Source organism: Meriones unguiculatus, chromosome 5 (genome assembly GCF_030254825.1).
Source record: "Meriones unguiculatus strain TT.TT164.6M chromosome 5, Bangor_MerUng_6.1, whole genome shotgun sequence".
Taxonomy (NCBI): domain Eukaryota; kingdom Metazoa; phylum Chordata; class Mammalia; order Rodentia; family Muridae; genus Meriones; species Meriones unguiculatus.
In genome coordinates, this window is record NC_083353.1 from 1,353,047 (window position 1) to 1,369,083 (window position 16,037).

The 16,037-nt window shown below is 49.7% G+C and overlaps 1 protein-coding gene across 22 annotated transcripts in view; it reads right to left on the reverse strand.

Annotated features, from left to right (window-relative positions):
- Dysf (dysferlin) overlaps positions 1–16,037 on the reverse strand; it is a 185,750-nt gene that overhangs the window by 148,122 nt on the left and 21,591 nt on the right. For all 22 annotated transcript variants that reach the window (XM_060383434.1, XM_060383440.1, XM_060383441.1 and 19 more), the window contains 2 exons: positions 12,524–12,579; positions 10,639–10,730 (listed from right to left, as the gene is read on the reverse strand). In XM_060383434.1, coding sequence (XP_060239417.1) covers positions 10,639–10,730; positions 12,524–12,579 — 148 coding nt within the window. The remainder of the gene's footprint in view (positions 1–10,638; positions 10,731–12,523; positions 12,580–16,037) is intronic.

Here is a 16,037-nt window from a genome sequence, read left to right on the forward strand (position 1 = left end):
GGGTCAGACAACTGTGATGGGAGGAAGAGTGAGGAGGGAGGAAGGGAGAATGAAGAGAAGACTAGAATCCACAGAAGGCGTCCCCAGCAGCATGGGTCCCTTTATAACATATATACACACATATATACATTATATATATATATATATATATATATATATATATATATATATATATATCACAATCAGTTGCATCCTGTCATCATGAGTCAGAGCCTTTGTCTGTCATGGGGTACACACACACACTCCAGGGAAGAAATACCCATAATCTGAGCCTCCTGAGTCTGGCAGTGAAGGACAGGAAATGAGAGATGGCAGGACCTTCCCCAGCCACTGAGCCCTCCTGGCCTCAGGCAGCCTTCCTTCCGGGACCTGACTCCCTCGAGGCTGTCAGGGGGAACTCTAAATAATTTTCCATTTCTGTCCAGAGAAAGACAAAAGAAAGATCATCCTGCAATCCAGGGATGTCCTGGACAGAATCCAGGGCAAATATAGTTTTTAAAATCCTGAAAATGAGGGTGTGCCCAGGGCTTTTGAGCCCGAAATGAACAATGGGATGGTGAGCTGTAAGTATTTGGTCCCCAAACGGCCTCCTGAGGAGTCCAGAAAAAGCCTGCAAAATGGAGGCATCAGCTACTGTGGCGCCCAACTCTACAACAGCCCCCCGGAGCTCCGCTTCTGAAAGCCCCCATGAGTGCCCGCCCGAGAGAGGGTGTCCTGGGGCGCTGCGAGCAGAGAGGAAATGTTCAGAATGGACCAACGGTTTCCATCGCTCATGAGATCCCAGAGTACAGAGTGAGACTGAAGTCGGAAGCGAAGGCCAAAGAAACTAAACCTCTTGTAGAAGACAATCACTCCATGATCTCACTGCTGCTGAGGCAGAGGACGGCAAAGTTCAAACCCAGCCTGGGTTATGAAGCAAGTTGTTGGCTAAATAAGCAAACAAAACAGCCAGCGTGGGCTGTAATCCCGGCACTCGATGAAGCAAGGGGATCGTGAATGTGAGTCCAGCCTGGGCTACATAGCTACACTCTGTCTCTAAATAAATAAATAATAAATAGGAGAAATTTGCAGGATAATAAATCAGAGGGGCCAATGGCCATACGAAAGATGCTTCACTGTACGTCAAGGAAACACAGCTACAATATATCTCCCCTTGGCCATCACACTGTCCCGTGTAAAAAGATTGGCACCCACCTCTTCTACACTGTCGGCGGACATAGTTTGGTTATTTTTGAAAAGCAACTTGGAAGACTCTGCCCGATTTTTCTGATACAGGGGGACGTGTGTGCCCATATCTGCGTGTTGGAGGGAGGGTGCAGAGGTGCGCACACGCGTGCCTCCATGCCCAGGAGCTTTCACCTCAGCTTTGGTGACAGGATCTCCCCCCTGGCCTGACATTTGCCTCAGTAGGCGAGGCTGACTGGATACCAGGACCCAGAGATCACCCCGCATGTCCGCCTTCCCACGGGTAGGACTGCATCTGGGTTCTGGGGTCAGGCTCGGTCCTCAGGCTGGCACAGCAAACCCTCCCCAGCCCTCCAAACATTTCATATGCTTATTCTCTTTATTCCAATAACCTCACTTACAGGGACCAATGCTAAAAAAAGTCAAAAGAAAAACACTCGGAATCAGAAAACCCTGGAATGTTGTTGTTCGCTGGATAATCACTTGAAGCGAAAATTGGAAGGAACCGAAACTCCAGCCAGGAAGGGCCTGGCGGAACGACAGAGACTGACAGTGCATGGCAACGTGTGTCCATGTGAGGGGCGTGTGGGCTGTCTCTGTCACCTATGAGGTGAGACAAGCAGCACAGTGTCCAAGTCAGAGCAACACGTGACGACTGAAAAATGAACGTGACACACTGACATAGAGTGACAAAAAGCAAAGCACAGGCCAGTGCACACTGCACAGTGCAGTTTTGTGTGTGCGTGTGTGTGAAAACATGCTTCACGGGCTCAAGAGAGTGGAACAGGATCTAAACCACTGCCGATGGGAGAAGGAATTGGCACTCTCCCTTCGCGCCTCCTTAACAATGGAGCTTGTCCATACACACACACAAATGCACACTCATGCACACATACACACGCAGAAATGCCTACAAACGTGCACACACATGTACACACATGTACACATAAACACTTTTGTGGAAGTTTTAAAGTTTAGGATATATGTGTGTGTGTGTGACCAGAGGTAAATCTTGGGTGCTGTTTTTCAGGACACTGCTTTTTCAGAAGGGATTTCACACTGGGCCCGGGGCTCCCCAGTTGGGCTGGGCTGGCTGGCCATAGTGCTCAGCTGTCCCTTGTCCCCAGCACCGGACTACGGGCAGACGCCATGCTCATGTGCGTGGGACCCTGCTGTGACCAGTCGTCCCCACTCTAAGCCTCTTCGGTGTTTCCAGCCACGGAGGGTTGGCAGAAACGCTGCAGGCAGACGCCATGCTCATGTGCGTGGGACCGATGCAGGAGCATCTGTTTGGACCCTGCTGTGACCAGTCGTCCCCACACTAAGCCTCCTCGGTGTTTCCAGCCACGGAGGGTTGGCAGAAACGCTGCAGGCAGACGCCATGCTCGTGTGCGTGGGACCCTGCTGTGACCAGTCGTCCCCACACTAAGCCTCCTCGGTGTTTCCAGCCACGGAGGGTTGGCAGAAACGCTGCCGATTACACTCCAGCACAACCTGGCCTCACGCGGGTCACATTATTCCAGTGTCCCAGTGAGAAGACAGTCTGAGGGCTCCAGGCCCGGCAGCACTACCTGGGACTCACTGCCTATAATGGAGTTAAAGTCCGTCCCCACGCTCTCGGTTTATCATTTCTAACTATGTGCGTGTGTGAACTGTGTGCGGGTGTCCACACAAGAGGGGCATCAGCCCCAGGGAACAGGAGTTGTGGGGCAGCTGTGAGCCGCCTGACGTAGGTGCTGGGACCGCAACTGAGTGTTCTGCTCCTAACCACTGAGCCAGCCCACTCCCGACTCCCTTCCCTACCATGCCTCATTCTCGTGCCACCATCGGGCCCCGGCCAGCCTGGCAGGCTTGGACCAGATCTTCATCCTCTCAGGGTGGGGCCTTTCCACTCCACCAACATCCTCCAGGTTTGGTGGAGACACCGATGGCTCCTTCCTGGATCTTCTCAATGCCTTAGTAGCCACGGGGACCAGGTCATCCGGCCTGATGTGGCCGTGGGGTCGGAGCAGCTGGAGGAGGAGGGCTGAAGGAGGAGCAGCTGGAGGAGGGCTGAAGGAGGAGCAGCTGGAGGAGGGCTGAAGGAGGAGCAGCTGGAGGAGGGCTGAAGGAGGAGCAGCTGGAGGAGGAGGGCTGAAGGAGTGTCAGTGCTTAGGTGGCACCTAAGAGCACCCACAGGGCTCGACCAGTTACGGGCGCCATGACTGATGCTCCAGCCTCAGAAAGGGTAAAGGCAGGCAGGTGTGTAGCTGTGAAGGCGGTGAGTGGGTGTGCCATTCCCCAGGAAATGCTACTAGGAACCCCTGGAGGAAAGGCCACCACAGGCCACCACACACACCCTGGCTCTTGGTGTAAGCCAGGGTTTCCTCTACACTGCTTCCTTAAAGCAAAGGGAGGCAACGGTCAGTGGGAAGAAATTACCAGATAAAATAGGGTTCTCCCTTAGGGACCATTCAAGATAAACAAGGAGTAATCGTTCATAAATGCCTGTCCATGCAGTATTTGGAGTGTCGCTCCCAGCTGGATGACCTGTATGTGAGTAGTTAGGCCTGGCCTTTCTACCATGGCTGGGTCTGGGGCCTGAGGTCATGGTGACCCCGTGGTGACCTTCAGGAGACTCTTCTTTCCCTCCCATGTTTGTATTTGCTGAACATTTAAGTAAAACAAAACAAAACCAAACCATCTCTGTTCCTTAACGTCTCTTCGGAAAGCACTTTCCAGGAGGACTCCGACCGAGCAGCTTAACGTGAGGGTCCACATTCTGTTCATGTAACCACACCGCTCGCTCTTCTATTAATCACTTTTCAATTTCTGTGGGTGTGTGGGAGGGAGGGGCAGACCTCCCAGCGGGGGTGACAGATGGTGGCGGGCCCCAGGTAGGCGCTGAGAGCCCCAGCAGCGAGTGCACTGGGCTGTCCCTCCCGTCCCACGCACGCCATACCGCCTATCCTCCGGCCCCACGCCATACCGCCTATCCTCCGGCCCACACCACCTATTCTTATTTTTTTGGTGAATTTTTTTGGAGTTAGAAGATGTCTTTCCCTGGTATTTTGAGTTACTTTTCATGGGATTGTTTGAATTAACTCTTATTTTCCTAACTCACAGTTGACAGCTACCAGTATTATTCTTCAGTCTGTTTTTTCCTTTAACAATTTTACTGTATGCCAACTCAGCCATTCATTTTTATTTTCTTAAATAATTACTTTTTTATTTTAGCTCCTTTTTATCATCTTATGGTGACCATTTCACCAACAGTTACATGCCTAGACAGCACAAGAGTGACCATTTATACGTATCTCTCCTCATCAGAAGGCAGAGCAGAGTCTGGCGATGCATCTCAGTGGAGTGCCTGCCTGGCAGACAGGAAGGCTGGGTCTAACCCAGCACAAACCAAGAGAAGAACCACAGAAAAGGAGCCCAGAGAGAAGTTCCACAGGTCTGAAACCCTGGCACTTGAGAGGTGGAGCAGAAGTTCATCCTTGGCCACAGGAGTTCAAGGCCAGCTTGGCTACGTGAGACCCCACCTAAACATAAGGAAATAAATAACGGGAGAAGTTCTTTTCTGGAAAGGTCTCAGTGCCCTGACGTGGTGGGTCTTCTACCCTGCGTGCACACTGGCCTCCTCAGAGCAACTTCTGGGAGAGTTTTTTTTTTTTCTTTTTATATTTGAAAAAATTGTTTTATATACTATATTTTGATCAGGTTTTTCACCTTCCCCAGTTCCTCTCAGGTTCTCCACACCTCCCTACCCACCTGACTCTATGTTCTTTTTCCCTCTCCTTAAAAAAATACAGACAAAAAAAAATGTCAATAAAAAAATAAGAAATACAAAAACCTCACAAGAACACAAAAAATGAGAATTAAAGTAAGCAAGCAAAAGACTGAAAAATGCCCACACAAAGCAAAATGAGACGGAAAGTCTACAGGAATACTACATAGCTCATCTTCAGTTTCCTAACTAGCCCTGTCCCAAGATGTGGCTAGTGTACCCGGCAAGACCCCACTGGAGAAAGCTGATTTCTGTTCCCTTTGCCTGCAGCTGAACCGCAGAGAGCCTGCGGGTTAGGAGTAGGCGCCCGCAGCTTCTTCCTCATGGTGGAAGGCTGAGACCGAGCGCAGATGCTCAAGACAGAGCTGGGGTTGGAACACTAACCAGCTAGAGTTGTCTGTCTGCTACAAGAAGCCGCTGAGCACAGAGAGCTGCTTACATTTAAAAACACTCAGCCGAAGTAAAGGCCGGGCATCAGGCTGCGTGTCTGTACTCTCAACCTCTGGGAAACAGAAGCAGCAAGACCAAGAGTTCGAGGCCTCCCTGGGCGATGGTGGGGAGAGAGAAGGAACAAAGCAGGAGGCCTAAGGGCAGAGCTGTAGAGACACAGGCTATGCAGGGTGAAGGAGCCTTGTGGGGTTTCTAGATGCAGATAGAGGAAACGGAGGCTCTGGATCTGGGAGGGGGAGCGTGTGTGTGTGTGTGTGTGTGTGTGTGTGTTTAATTTGGGGCTTATGGTTTCACAGAGTTAGAGTCCATGACATTGTAGTGGGAAGTATGGCAGCAGGCAGGCAGGAGGCCGGGAGAGCCAAATGGGACATCAGATCCCACCTCCATGGCACACACCTCCTGATCCTTCCTAAGCAGTTCCACCAGCTGGGGACCAGTGATTTAACTGTAGGAGCCTAAAGGGGATTGGCGTTCTTGTTCAGACTGACCTGAATCATTAAACTTCCTTGTCTTTTACACATTTAGTGTCACATGGTTGCCATGGCAATGCTTAGTGTGCCTTCTATTACTGTCTTGGAATTCTCAATTCCAGTTTTCTTTCTTTTGGAGTGTGCATGTGTACATGCATGTGTGCTTTCGAGTCTTGGCGTGTGTGCGCGTGTGTGCTTGCATGTGTGTGTGCATGTGCGTGTGCGTGTGTGCGTGTGTGCATGTGCGTGTGTGTGTGTGTGTGTGTGTGTGTGTGTGTGTGTGTGTGTGTGAAGGCCAGAGGTTGATTTGGGGCACTTTCTTCACTCTCCACCTTATTTTTTTGAGGCGGGGTCTCTCCCTGAAGCTGGAGCTTCCTGTCTAGGCTAGATTGGCTGGCTAGTGAGCACCAGAAAGCCAGCTCCCCGGGCCCCAGCACTGCGTTACAATTGTGTGCCGTCGTGCCGAGATCTGGGGCTCCGGGGAGCTAAACCCAGGTCCTCACACTTGCACAGCGTGTACAGCAAGCACTTTACCAGACGAGACAGCTCCAGAGCTCAGTTTCCTCTTCTCATACAAGCTTGTGAGGGTAGTTTACACCCATGAGGGCATTACAGCACGACTGTGCAGGGACCTGTCCCCTCCTGCCGCCTCACACAGGGGCAGACACAGACTCCGGCACAGACACTCGAGCTAGCTGCTACGGAGACCACAGACATGCTTGCTCTGGTAATTCCCCCACAGAATAGGGTGTTTAGGTAGCTCTTCCCTTTTGAAGATATTTATGAATATGGGCTTAAGTTTAAACTTGCTCTATTACAATTTAATTCTTAATTGCTAGAAGAGCCAAATTAAGATAAATGCTCGGAAAAATGTAAAAAACCACATCAAAGTACCTATGACACAGAAAGTTCTGGTAGCTGTGACGCCTGGTGAACTGGCTATTCTGGACACAGAAGTTTCAGGAACTGCTTTCCCAGTGCGTGGCCCGTAGTGACCCGCTCAGGAGGAAGCTGGTGAGCCAGGGAACACCAGGGGTCAATGGAGGGTGCACTCAGCCCCCTCTGTGGAGCCCTGAGCTGTCCCCTGGAGGACCAGCCCGGCCGCTGAACTGACTAAAACTATCAAAACCGTGTCCAGGTCCCTGCTCTCCTGCCGCCTCTGGTATCTCAGACACATCCCAGGACTCCTCAGAGCCCTCCTAAACGCAACAATGAAAACGAAACCTCCATTTCCTCGCGGCCTGCAGTACCCAGGCTGTCCACCTTTGCCTCACTAAACTCAACTCCTACGTCATCAGAGCAGCTAAACTGCAGAGCACCAGAAGCCATCTGCCTCGGGCCTCGGGAGCCTCTGAAATGTAGCAATACGCAAATACCTGCCCTCCAGTCACACACAACCTCAGCAAAGCCTTTGGGAATATCACCAAGCTAACCTTGGAGCCTGTTTCCTCTGTGAGGACAACAGAAGCATCGGATAAAGATCACCTCATAACCCAAGCTTCCACAGGGCCTGAAACCCAGCTAAGCCTCTAAGGGGCAGCAGGGAGGCTTCTCCAAGGCTACCATCAGCCTGGGCCTGCCTCCAAGCGCCCTTCCAACAATGCTGCAAATGTCACAACTCTGAATTCCTACGTGGACTCGCCGCTCTCCACCCACACACACTCAAACTACCTTCCCCTCCAAAGCCTGGCCCTGGGTGAGTGTGCGCCCCTCTCCAGAAAGCCTCTCCAGACTGCCCAGTGTCTAGAGTTGCTCCCTCCCTGGACTGCTGGCCTACCTTCAAGCTCATTGAGTTGCCCGCCTTCCGCAAAGGCAGTGAAGTGGTAGTGAAGGTCACAGCTTTATCGTCACCATCATTTACTGCGTGTATGTAAGAAGAAAGGATAGCACATGTGCCATGGCTGAGCCCTTACCTGGTAAGCCACCTTAACACCCTCTCATAGCGTAATGTGGGCATCCCAAAACACTTGGCACTGGTAAATATTTTTAAACAGCTGTAGTGAGGCACGCCTTTAATTCTGACACTCTGGAGGCAGAGGCAGGCAGATCTGTGTGAGTTCAAGGCTAGCCTGGTCTCCATAGTTAGTTCTAGGACAGCCAGGGCTGTGTAGGAAGAGACCTTATCTCAAAAAAGAAAAGAAAGAAGGAAAGAAGGAAAGGAAGAAAAAGTTTTCTGAGCCCACCTTGATCAAAAACTAACTTGAAATAAAATGGCGGCAGTGCTCACACAGGATCTCCTCAGGAGATGGCTTCACTGCAGCTCGGTTCTGAGCACGCAACACATGCTCCTAACATTACACACGCCATCGACCCAAGCCAAACCCACAAGCATTACCTCAAACATCTGGCCTCAGGTTCAAGACCACTGTATGCTGGAGAGCCGGGGGGGTTGTTTGTCTGTTTTTGAGTGCTGGTACAGAGTTTTCTGGTCTAGTAGAAAACATTACTATTCCCTACCACTTTCTTACTGTCACTCCTCAGCACGTGCCTCCAGAGAAGACCGCTGCAACGTGCTGGGGCCGGAGCTTAGCATCCCAGTGCAGCTCTTCTGGGTTGAACTTTCAAGTACAAAAAGCATGTTCTGAGCAAGGTGGTGGTAGCCCACACCTTTAATCCCAACTCTTGGGAGGCGGAGGCAGGTGGATCTTTTCGGTCAAGGCCAGCCTGGTCTGTAGAGTGAGTTCTAGGACAGCCAGCTCTACTCAGAAAAACCCTGTCTTGATAAATACGTTCTGGGTCGACATACTTCCATTCGCAAGAACAGTTCCCAGAAGCAGCTCGACAGAAGCCAAAAAGCAAGGTAGGCACCTTAGAGACGCTGCCAGCACCATGGACTTTGACGGACTAGGCATCTGTTTGCTTTTTGGCTGGTGATGTTGTCTACATGTTGAGTTTTACATGGCATTTTCATCATGGAGTCAATTGTACTGGGGATTATGTTTAGATTGCATTGTGTTAGCGTGTTTTCTTTTAACAGCTGCTGTTTGAGTTGCTGACTTGAATTTCATTTTTAAAATGTTTAATTTTGATTTAAGATTAGGACAGAATTTCCAACATTTCTAAAACAGCCCCAGCCATCCTGTCATTTAGCACCGTGCACTTAAATGAAATGGTATTCTCAACACTGATGATTCTGAAATCAAAACATCGAACAGCTCTGCCCTTCAGTATCAAATATTTAGCCAAGACTTAATTTAGGTAAAACTAAAGCATGTCCATTTCAGAAGGCAAATTCCCTTCCAATTCTCTTTCATCTTCAATAAATGGTAAAAAATTATATGTAAAATAACATAAAATTAGAAATGTAAAAAGCCAAATTCTTTTTTTATCTCACTGTGTAGCCTTGGCTAGCCTGGAACTTGCTATGTAGACCAGGCTGGTTTCCAACTCACATTGATTGCCTGCCTCTCCCCCCCAAGTGTTGAGATTAAAGGCATACACCACCATGTCTCGCTAAAGTAAATTTCTTCATGGACTGTTCTCAGTAAATATTTAATTTACCCACTATATATACTTGTATGCCCAAAGTCATGTGTAAGCTTCTCAGGTAAACAAGAGTCACGGCTAGAAAAGACAAGAGATGCACTGAGCGCCCTCAGCCGTGGGCTGGGCGGGGCCCAGCACCACTTCAGAGGCACAGGACAGTGCCCTCTCCTGCCTTAGGGATGCCAGAGCATGCCCCCAGGGCCAGCTTGAAGCACAAGGAAACAGTAATGGTTTGGATTCTCTCTCCAAGCCTTTAGCTTCAAACTTCGCATGTGGCGAAGCCTCCCTGGGTTCCTGACCCGTCCTCCTTCCCCACTCCCCCACTCCAGGTTCGCATAACCAGGACTTCTACCTCAGATACTGACCCAGTTCCCAAACAAAGGCTCCCCTGTGGCCGGGTCCGTGTGCAGCCAACCCGAGCTCCTCAGGGCCAGGTTTCAGTGCACAGCACCATGTGCTTGAGCCCACCCGGCACAGCTGCCCCTGTTGTACCCACCAGGGACCACTGACCCGCTGGCCTTACCTATGTCTGTCACCATAGATCCTCCAGGCTACGTCTCCCAGCCGCTTACACACGCAGCCAACTGGCCCATCGAGCTCGGGAGGTCTTGCCCAGCCCTCTATTTACAAGGTTGACGATGGCCCTTAATGAGGAAGCCGCCCACCACATGCCTAGACAGAGCTTGCTTTTGCCAGTAAGACTTTGCTTCTGAGAGCTCTGTACTTGTCAACCCAACCAAAATCCAAACACAGAGAGAGAGAGAGAACAGGCTGCTACCTGTTACCACTGTTCCGACTTCAGCACCACAGTTCTTACCTTAGATTCTGCTTCTTCCATGCAGCCCCCCTAGACTGCTCCTTGCTAGCTACAGCTTCTCTTTATGTACTCACCTCCTGAAGAGTGTGTGTAGCTGATCTCAGCAGCTAGGAAGAGGCAAGGAGTACCCCTTCCCAGAGTGAGGCTAGAGAGAACAGGGAACTTGCTCATACCTGCTCCCCAGAGCCTGCACTCCTGTACAAAAACCTGCCAGACACTCGATCCCCAACTCACCTTCCCTCCCCTGCAGCCTGCGCAGCTCTCAGCAGCACTGGCAGCCAAGTTCCTGAGACTACAGCGAGGTTTCACCCCAGCATCCACCCCTGGACCAGGCCGTGAAAAGCAGTCTTCAGCCAATGTGACATGAAGTACCAGTCCTCGGGAGCTCTGACTTTAAGGTCCAAATTCATCACAACCCATCTGTACCTTCAAGTTCCCAGGTCACTCTTGGGCCCACTCACCTGTTTCTCCCCATGGTCTCATGGTCCTTAACCACCACGTGAAGTTCTGAGCCCTGGTCTAGAGGGATGCCTTTGAGGTCCCACTCAAAACCCTGGAAGAAGGGAAGAAAGGGCAACTTAGCCTGTGGCCCCAGGGTGCTGAGCAGACATCCAGACAAGCCTGGTTCTAGGGGTGAGTGTGTAGACAGGTGGGTGGGTGGGTGGGTGGGTGAGTGGGTGGGTGGATGGGTGGATGGATGGATGGATTGATGGAGTGGGTGGATAGATGGACTGACGGACAGACGAATGGATGGACAGACAGATGGACGGGTGGGGAGGTGGATGGAGTTGATGGTGGATGCTGTGTTGGCTACTTTTAGGTCAATTTGACACAAACTAAAGTCATTGGTGAGGAAAGAGCCTCGATTGAGAAAAATGCCTCCATAACATCTGGCTGTAGAAAATCCTTAGAGCATTTCCTTAATTTGTGATTGATGTGGGAGGCCAAGTCCACTGTGGGTGGGGGCCCTGGGCCGGTGGTCCTGGGTTCTACAAGACAGCAGGATGAGCAAGCCAAGAGTAGTAAGCCAAAAGCAGCACTCCTCCTTAACCTCTGCATCAGCTCCTCTCTCCAGGTCCCTGCCCTGCCTGAGTTCCTGGCCTGACTCCCCTCGATGAGGAACAGTGGTATGGAAGTGTAATCCGAATACACCCTTTCCTCCGCAAGTTGCTTTAGGTGTTTCATCACAGCAATGGTACCCTGACTAGTACAGATCCATAGATGAGGGAGTGTGGGTGGGTGAGTCAATTAACGGGTGAGTGAGTGAACAGAAGGGTGAATGAGTGCGCACATGGGTGAGATGGAGCGAAGATGTCTGATGGCTGGATACTTGGATGGGTGGGTGAGTTATTGGACCCATGGACAGATGGACACTTAGGTAAAGGGTAGATAGCTAGGTGGGAATGGATGACAGGTAGATGATTGGGTGAGTGAATGGATAGATGGGTGCATGAACAGAAAGATGGATGGTAGATAGGTACCTGGATAGATTGGCAGATAAGTGGGTGATTGCTTGTATAGACAGATGGATAGGTTCGTGGATGGACAGATACATGGATGGGTGGGTGAAAGGGTGCATGGATTAGCGAAAGATAGGTAGGAGTGTGAATGGGTGGCTGCTTGCATGGATAGATTGGTGGATTTGTGGATGGGAAGATGTTTGGATGGGTGGGAAGGTATATATGAATAGGTAGATGGGTTGATGGATAGATGATGGATGGATGGATGGATGGATGACAGATGGATATCAGAATTCCAGAGCTTTAGGGGTGATTCCAGAGCTAAAGACAACAAAAAAGAAGAGGAAGCCACACTACAGTAGCCTCATCTCCCAACTCATCTCAGGACACCAGAACAAAAGCACAAGAGTAAGGAAGCCAGGAGAGCCTTCAGGGTCCTCACGCACCCTGTCATATAGTCATCCAAAAGCTAGACCCCCAGCGGGCAGGAAGAGTAAGTAGTGAGTTAAGGACAGCCAGTCAGAGGCCCCTTTGCCCTCTTCAAAGCAAGCATGCGGTCTGTGTGTGCCCTGGCTCTGTTCTCAACTCTGCTTCAAAAGGACCTCATGGAAACTGCATCTACAGAAAGCTGTGTGAGGGGACAGAACAGCTGGAGGACTTAGTGAGGGAGTGCTGTGGAGATGAGGTAGCTTTAGCCTGTGAGAGGGAGATCAGGCAGGCAAAGCAGACTGGCCAGAGCTGGAAAACAGAAAACCAAAACAAAATATACCCTGTGGGGCGGGGTCTGGGGGGGGGAGCTTTCCCTTCTGGGAAAGCTGCCTCAAGGGTCAGCCCCCTGCAGAGGCAGCAGAGGCAGAGGGGAGGAAGGGAAAAGAAACTGGTGTACCTCATTCCAGACGGGGTTCACACTGTTCTTGATGACTTTGGTTCTTTTCTTCACCCCTGTGGGAGACAAAGAACAGTGGAGACCCCGTCACAAGGGCCCATCCACCCAACAGGTTCAGCTGCAGAGACCTGCCTTTGGAGACTCAGCTCCAAAGGAGAGTTCACAAAACCAGCTTGGCCTCTGAACACCACCCAGGAAGGCCCAATGACTCAGACTTGACTCTGGGGGCATTAAACAACAGTGTGACCAGAAGGATGTTTTTTTTGAAAGAAAAATGTGCAATTGCCAGGCACGGTACTGTGTGCCTTTAATCCCAGCACTTGGGAAACAGAGACAGGTTGACTCCTGTGCTTTTAAGGACAGCTTGGTATAGAGAGAGAGTTCAAGGCCAGCCAGGAGACTGTCTCAAAGAAGAAGAGGAGAAGGACGGGGAGGAAGAAGTGGAGGAGGAGAAAGAAAGGGTCTGCGCTGACTCATGAGTTACATCATCACGGCCACTGCTGTTCTATGCCTTCAGTCTCCCAGCCCCTCGGCCCCCCCACTTCCCTGGGCCACTGGTTAACCCAGGCCCCGCCTTATGAGGCAGGCACTCTACTGAACTGCATCTCCAACCCTTCCTGGCTTTTCAGACCTCCTGTGAAAACACCTAGGATTGGTGGCAGAGCTCAACTGGGAGAATGCGTAAGGCTCTGGGCTTGATCCCGAGCACTGCACTAGGTGTGGTGGTGTACTAGGAGATGGAGAGAGGAGGGTCAGCAGTTCAAGGTCATCCTTAGCTACTTAGTGAGCTTGAGGCCAGGCTGAGCTACCTGGGAGACTGTCTCAAACTAGTTTTTAATGATAAAAATAAAATTAATAAACAAACATGAAGAATCTTCCAAGAAGATTTTTAAGAGCTTTTAAAAGATTTTTCTTTTAAGAACCAGAGCAGGAGTGATTGACAGCTACGAGTCTGGGGACAATATTCTTGGATTAGATCATAATTGGTGTCTGACATTTGACCCAAAATCACCAAAAGTGTTCCTTTTGTCCTTTTGTGTGACCCTAGGGATTGAAGCCAGGGTTGTATGAATGCTAGGCAGGCGCTCTACTGCTGAGCTACAACTAATCTACATCCCAGCCTGCCTTTCTTTCTTTCTTTTTCTTTCTTTCTTTCTTTCTTTCTTTCTTTCTTTCTTTCTTTCTAGATAAGACTCATTCAGTGTCTTCAGTGAATTCCCTCCAGAACTTTAGATCCTCCTGCCTCAGCTTCCCAAATCGCTGGGATTATAGATCTATGCAACCAGGCACAACTTAATTGGTTAAGATGACAGCTTTGGTTGTTTGTGAATTTTACCTGCAGTAAAACAAAATTTGCCTTTCCCTCTGAGACCTAGAAAGGGTTTATGAGAAACAAGCAGACCCACATAAGCCATATCTGGCTCCTGAAGCTGAAGGAAAGCTGGTGGCTTCAGAGTAGACAACCAGGAGTACCAACACTGTGATGCCTGAGAACTGACTGGTGTGACCAGAGGCGGCAGACAACTGCAGCACACAGGGAGTGGGGAGTCCAGAGCTCTGGGTGTCTAAGGCTGAATGAGCCTTCAAAGAAAGACGGCGCAGAAGTTGCCCAGGGAGAACTGCCTCTAGAGGTGGACGCTAGAGCATGTGGTCAGACTGGGTTCATAAGAAAGCTGGGCCTGGCTTGCAGCCCTGCTCTCTGCGGGGCAGGCAGGCCTGCTCTCCTCTCAGGATGATCCCCAGAAAGAGGCTACGCTGGGCTGACAGTAGCAGAGAGAGGAGGGTCCCACCAAGTGCACTAAGATACAGACATCCTCCTGCCAAGACATGGGGAACTACACAGAAAAGCAGCTATGGGGAGAAGGGCGAGAGGAGCTGACAAAGCTAGGCACGTTCAGACAGGGCATGGACAGCCGAACTGCCCCACTTTTCTAGGAGGCATCGGGAACACACCGTTTGTGCACAATAGCTGGCTGGGGTCAGCCAGCCAAGGAGCCCTCGCCTCAGCAAGCCTCTAACCCTTCCCGTACAACCCACGACGTTCTCTGTTGAGAAGCCACGGTCTCCGCTGGACCGCCTCCCAGAGCTCACGCCCTGACGCCTCCAGAGCTGAGCTGTGTCTGGGCTTAGCCAGGCTCCTAGCTGTTCAGCCTGCTCCTGTCTCCCTGGAGATTGTAGAAGAGGGTGAGCCCCCAGCCCCCTCCCTCCTGGTTGTAAATCCCTGAGGTCAGGGGGTTGGTGGGCTCTGAAGGAACACAAAGCACCACTGAACAGTTGCTGTTCACTCTTAGGCTTCTGTCCCAGAACGCCGTTTTCTAAGCTACTGAGGATTCAGAAACTGAAACTTTGGCAGTTAAAATAATACTTAGTAATCAATTTAGCTGAGCATGGGTCCCAGAACCGTTTTCTAAGTTACTGAGGATTTAGAAACTGAAACTGAGGCAGTTAAAAATAATACTTTGTAATCAATTTAGCTGATGGTGACTGTTACCCTAGCTCTCAGGAGGTTGAGGCAGAAAGATCAGGAGTTCCAAACAGCCTCAAAGCAAAACTGGTAATCAATTTTAAGTAATAGTAGGGGGCTGGAGGGATGGCTCAGCATTTAAAGGCATGTACTCTCTTGCAGAGGATGCAGTTCTATTCCCAGCAGCCACCTCAGGCAGCTCACAACCACTTGTAATTCCAGCTCCAGAGGATACAATGCCCCCTTCTGGTCAGTAAGCACAACTACAGTCACATGCATGCACTCCCATACAGATACACACAGAAGAAACAATCCAAATTAATGAAAACAGTAAGAATAAAAATTAGTATTTAAAATAACAGTGAGAAGCCCAATACATTTTAGCACCAGTGGCATATTTATGAGGAAAATAACTTGTAAAACTGAAAGTGTTACTTTTATACTTTTGCAAGTCTCTGTAATGTTTGGCTGGGTGTCCATATCTACTTCTGTGCTTATACATCTATTGATGCTTTGTCTTGATTAATATCTATGAAGAAAATCCAGCCAGACACGTAACTGTAAAGAGGCATGTGCTATAGTGACCTTGCAGGTCTTTGAAATTACATATATACTCAACAGGCAGTAAGTCTTAAATTTCTTGAAAGTTGTGATGTGTATACTAAAGTGAGGTAAATAAACATTTTTGTTCTGTTACATTAAAATTACTTATTCTATTGTACTCTGAAATGACTCTCTTAGCTGCTCATGATTCTGTAACATCTACATTTTTAAAATTTGATGCAATGAGTTAAAAGGATCTCCCAAACGTGGAAGTATTTCTTATATAATAACCCCAACTTATTACTATTACCATCAGTCTCACGAGAAAAAACTACACAGTAGAAAGCTGAGAGAGACAGGGTTTTTTTTTTTTTTTTTGTCTTAATTTTGCTTGAAAATCAAACTTCACAATTAGCAAAAATGATAAATGTTAGAAATTGTCCCTGAATGGAGTAGGCTGGCTTATTCGTTTTTAAAAACAAAATGCCAAAATTCGTAGTCTAAACA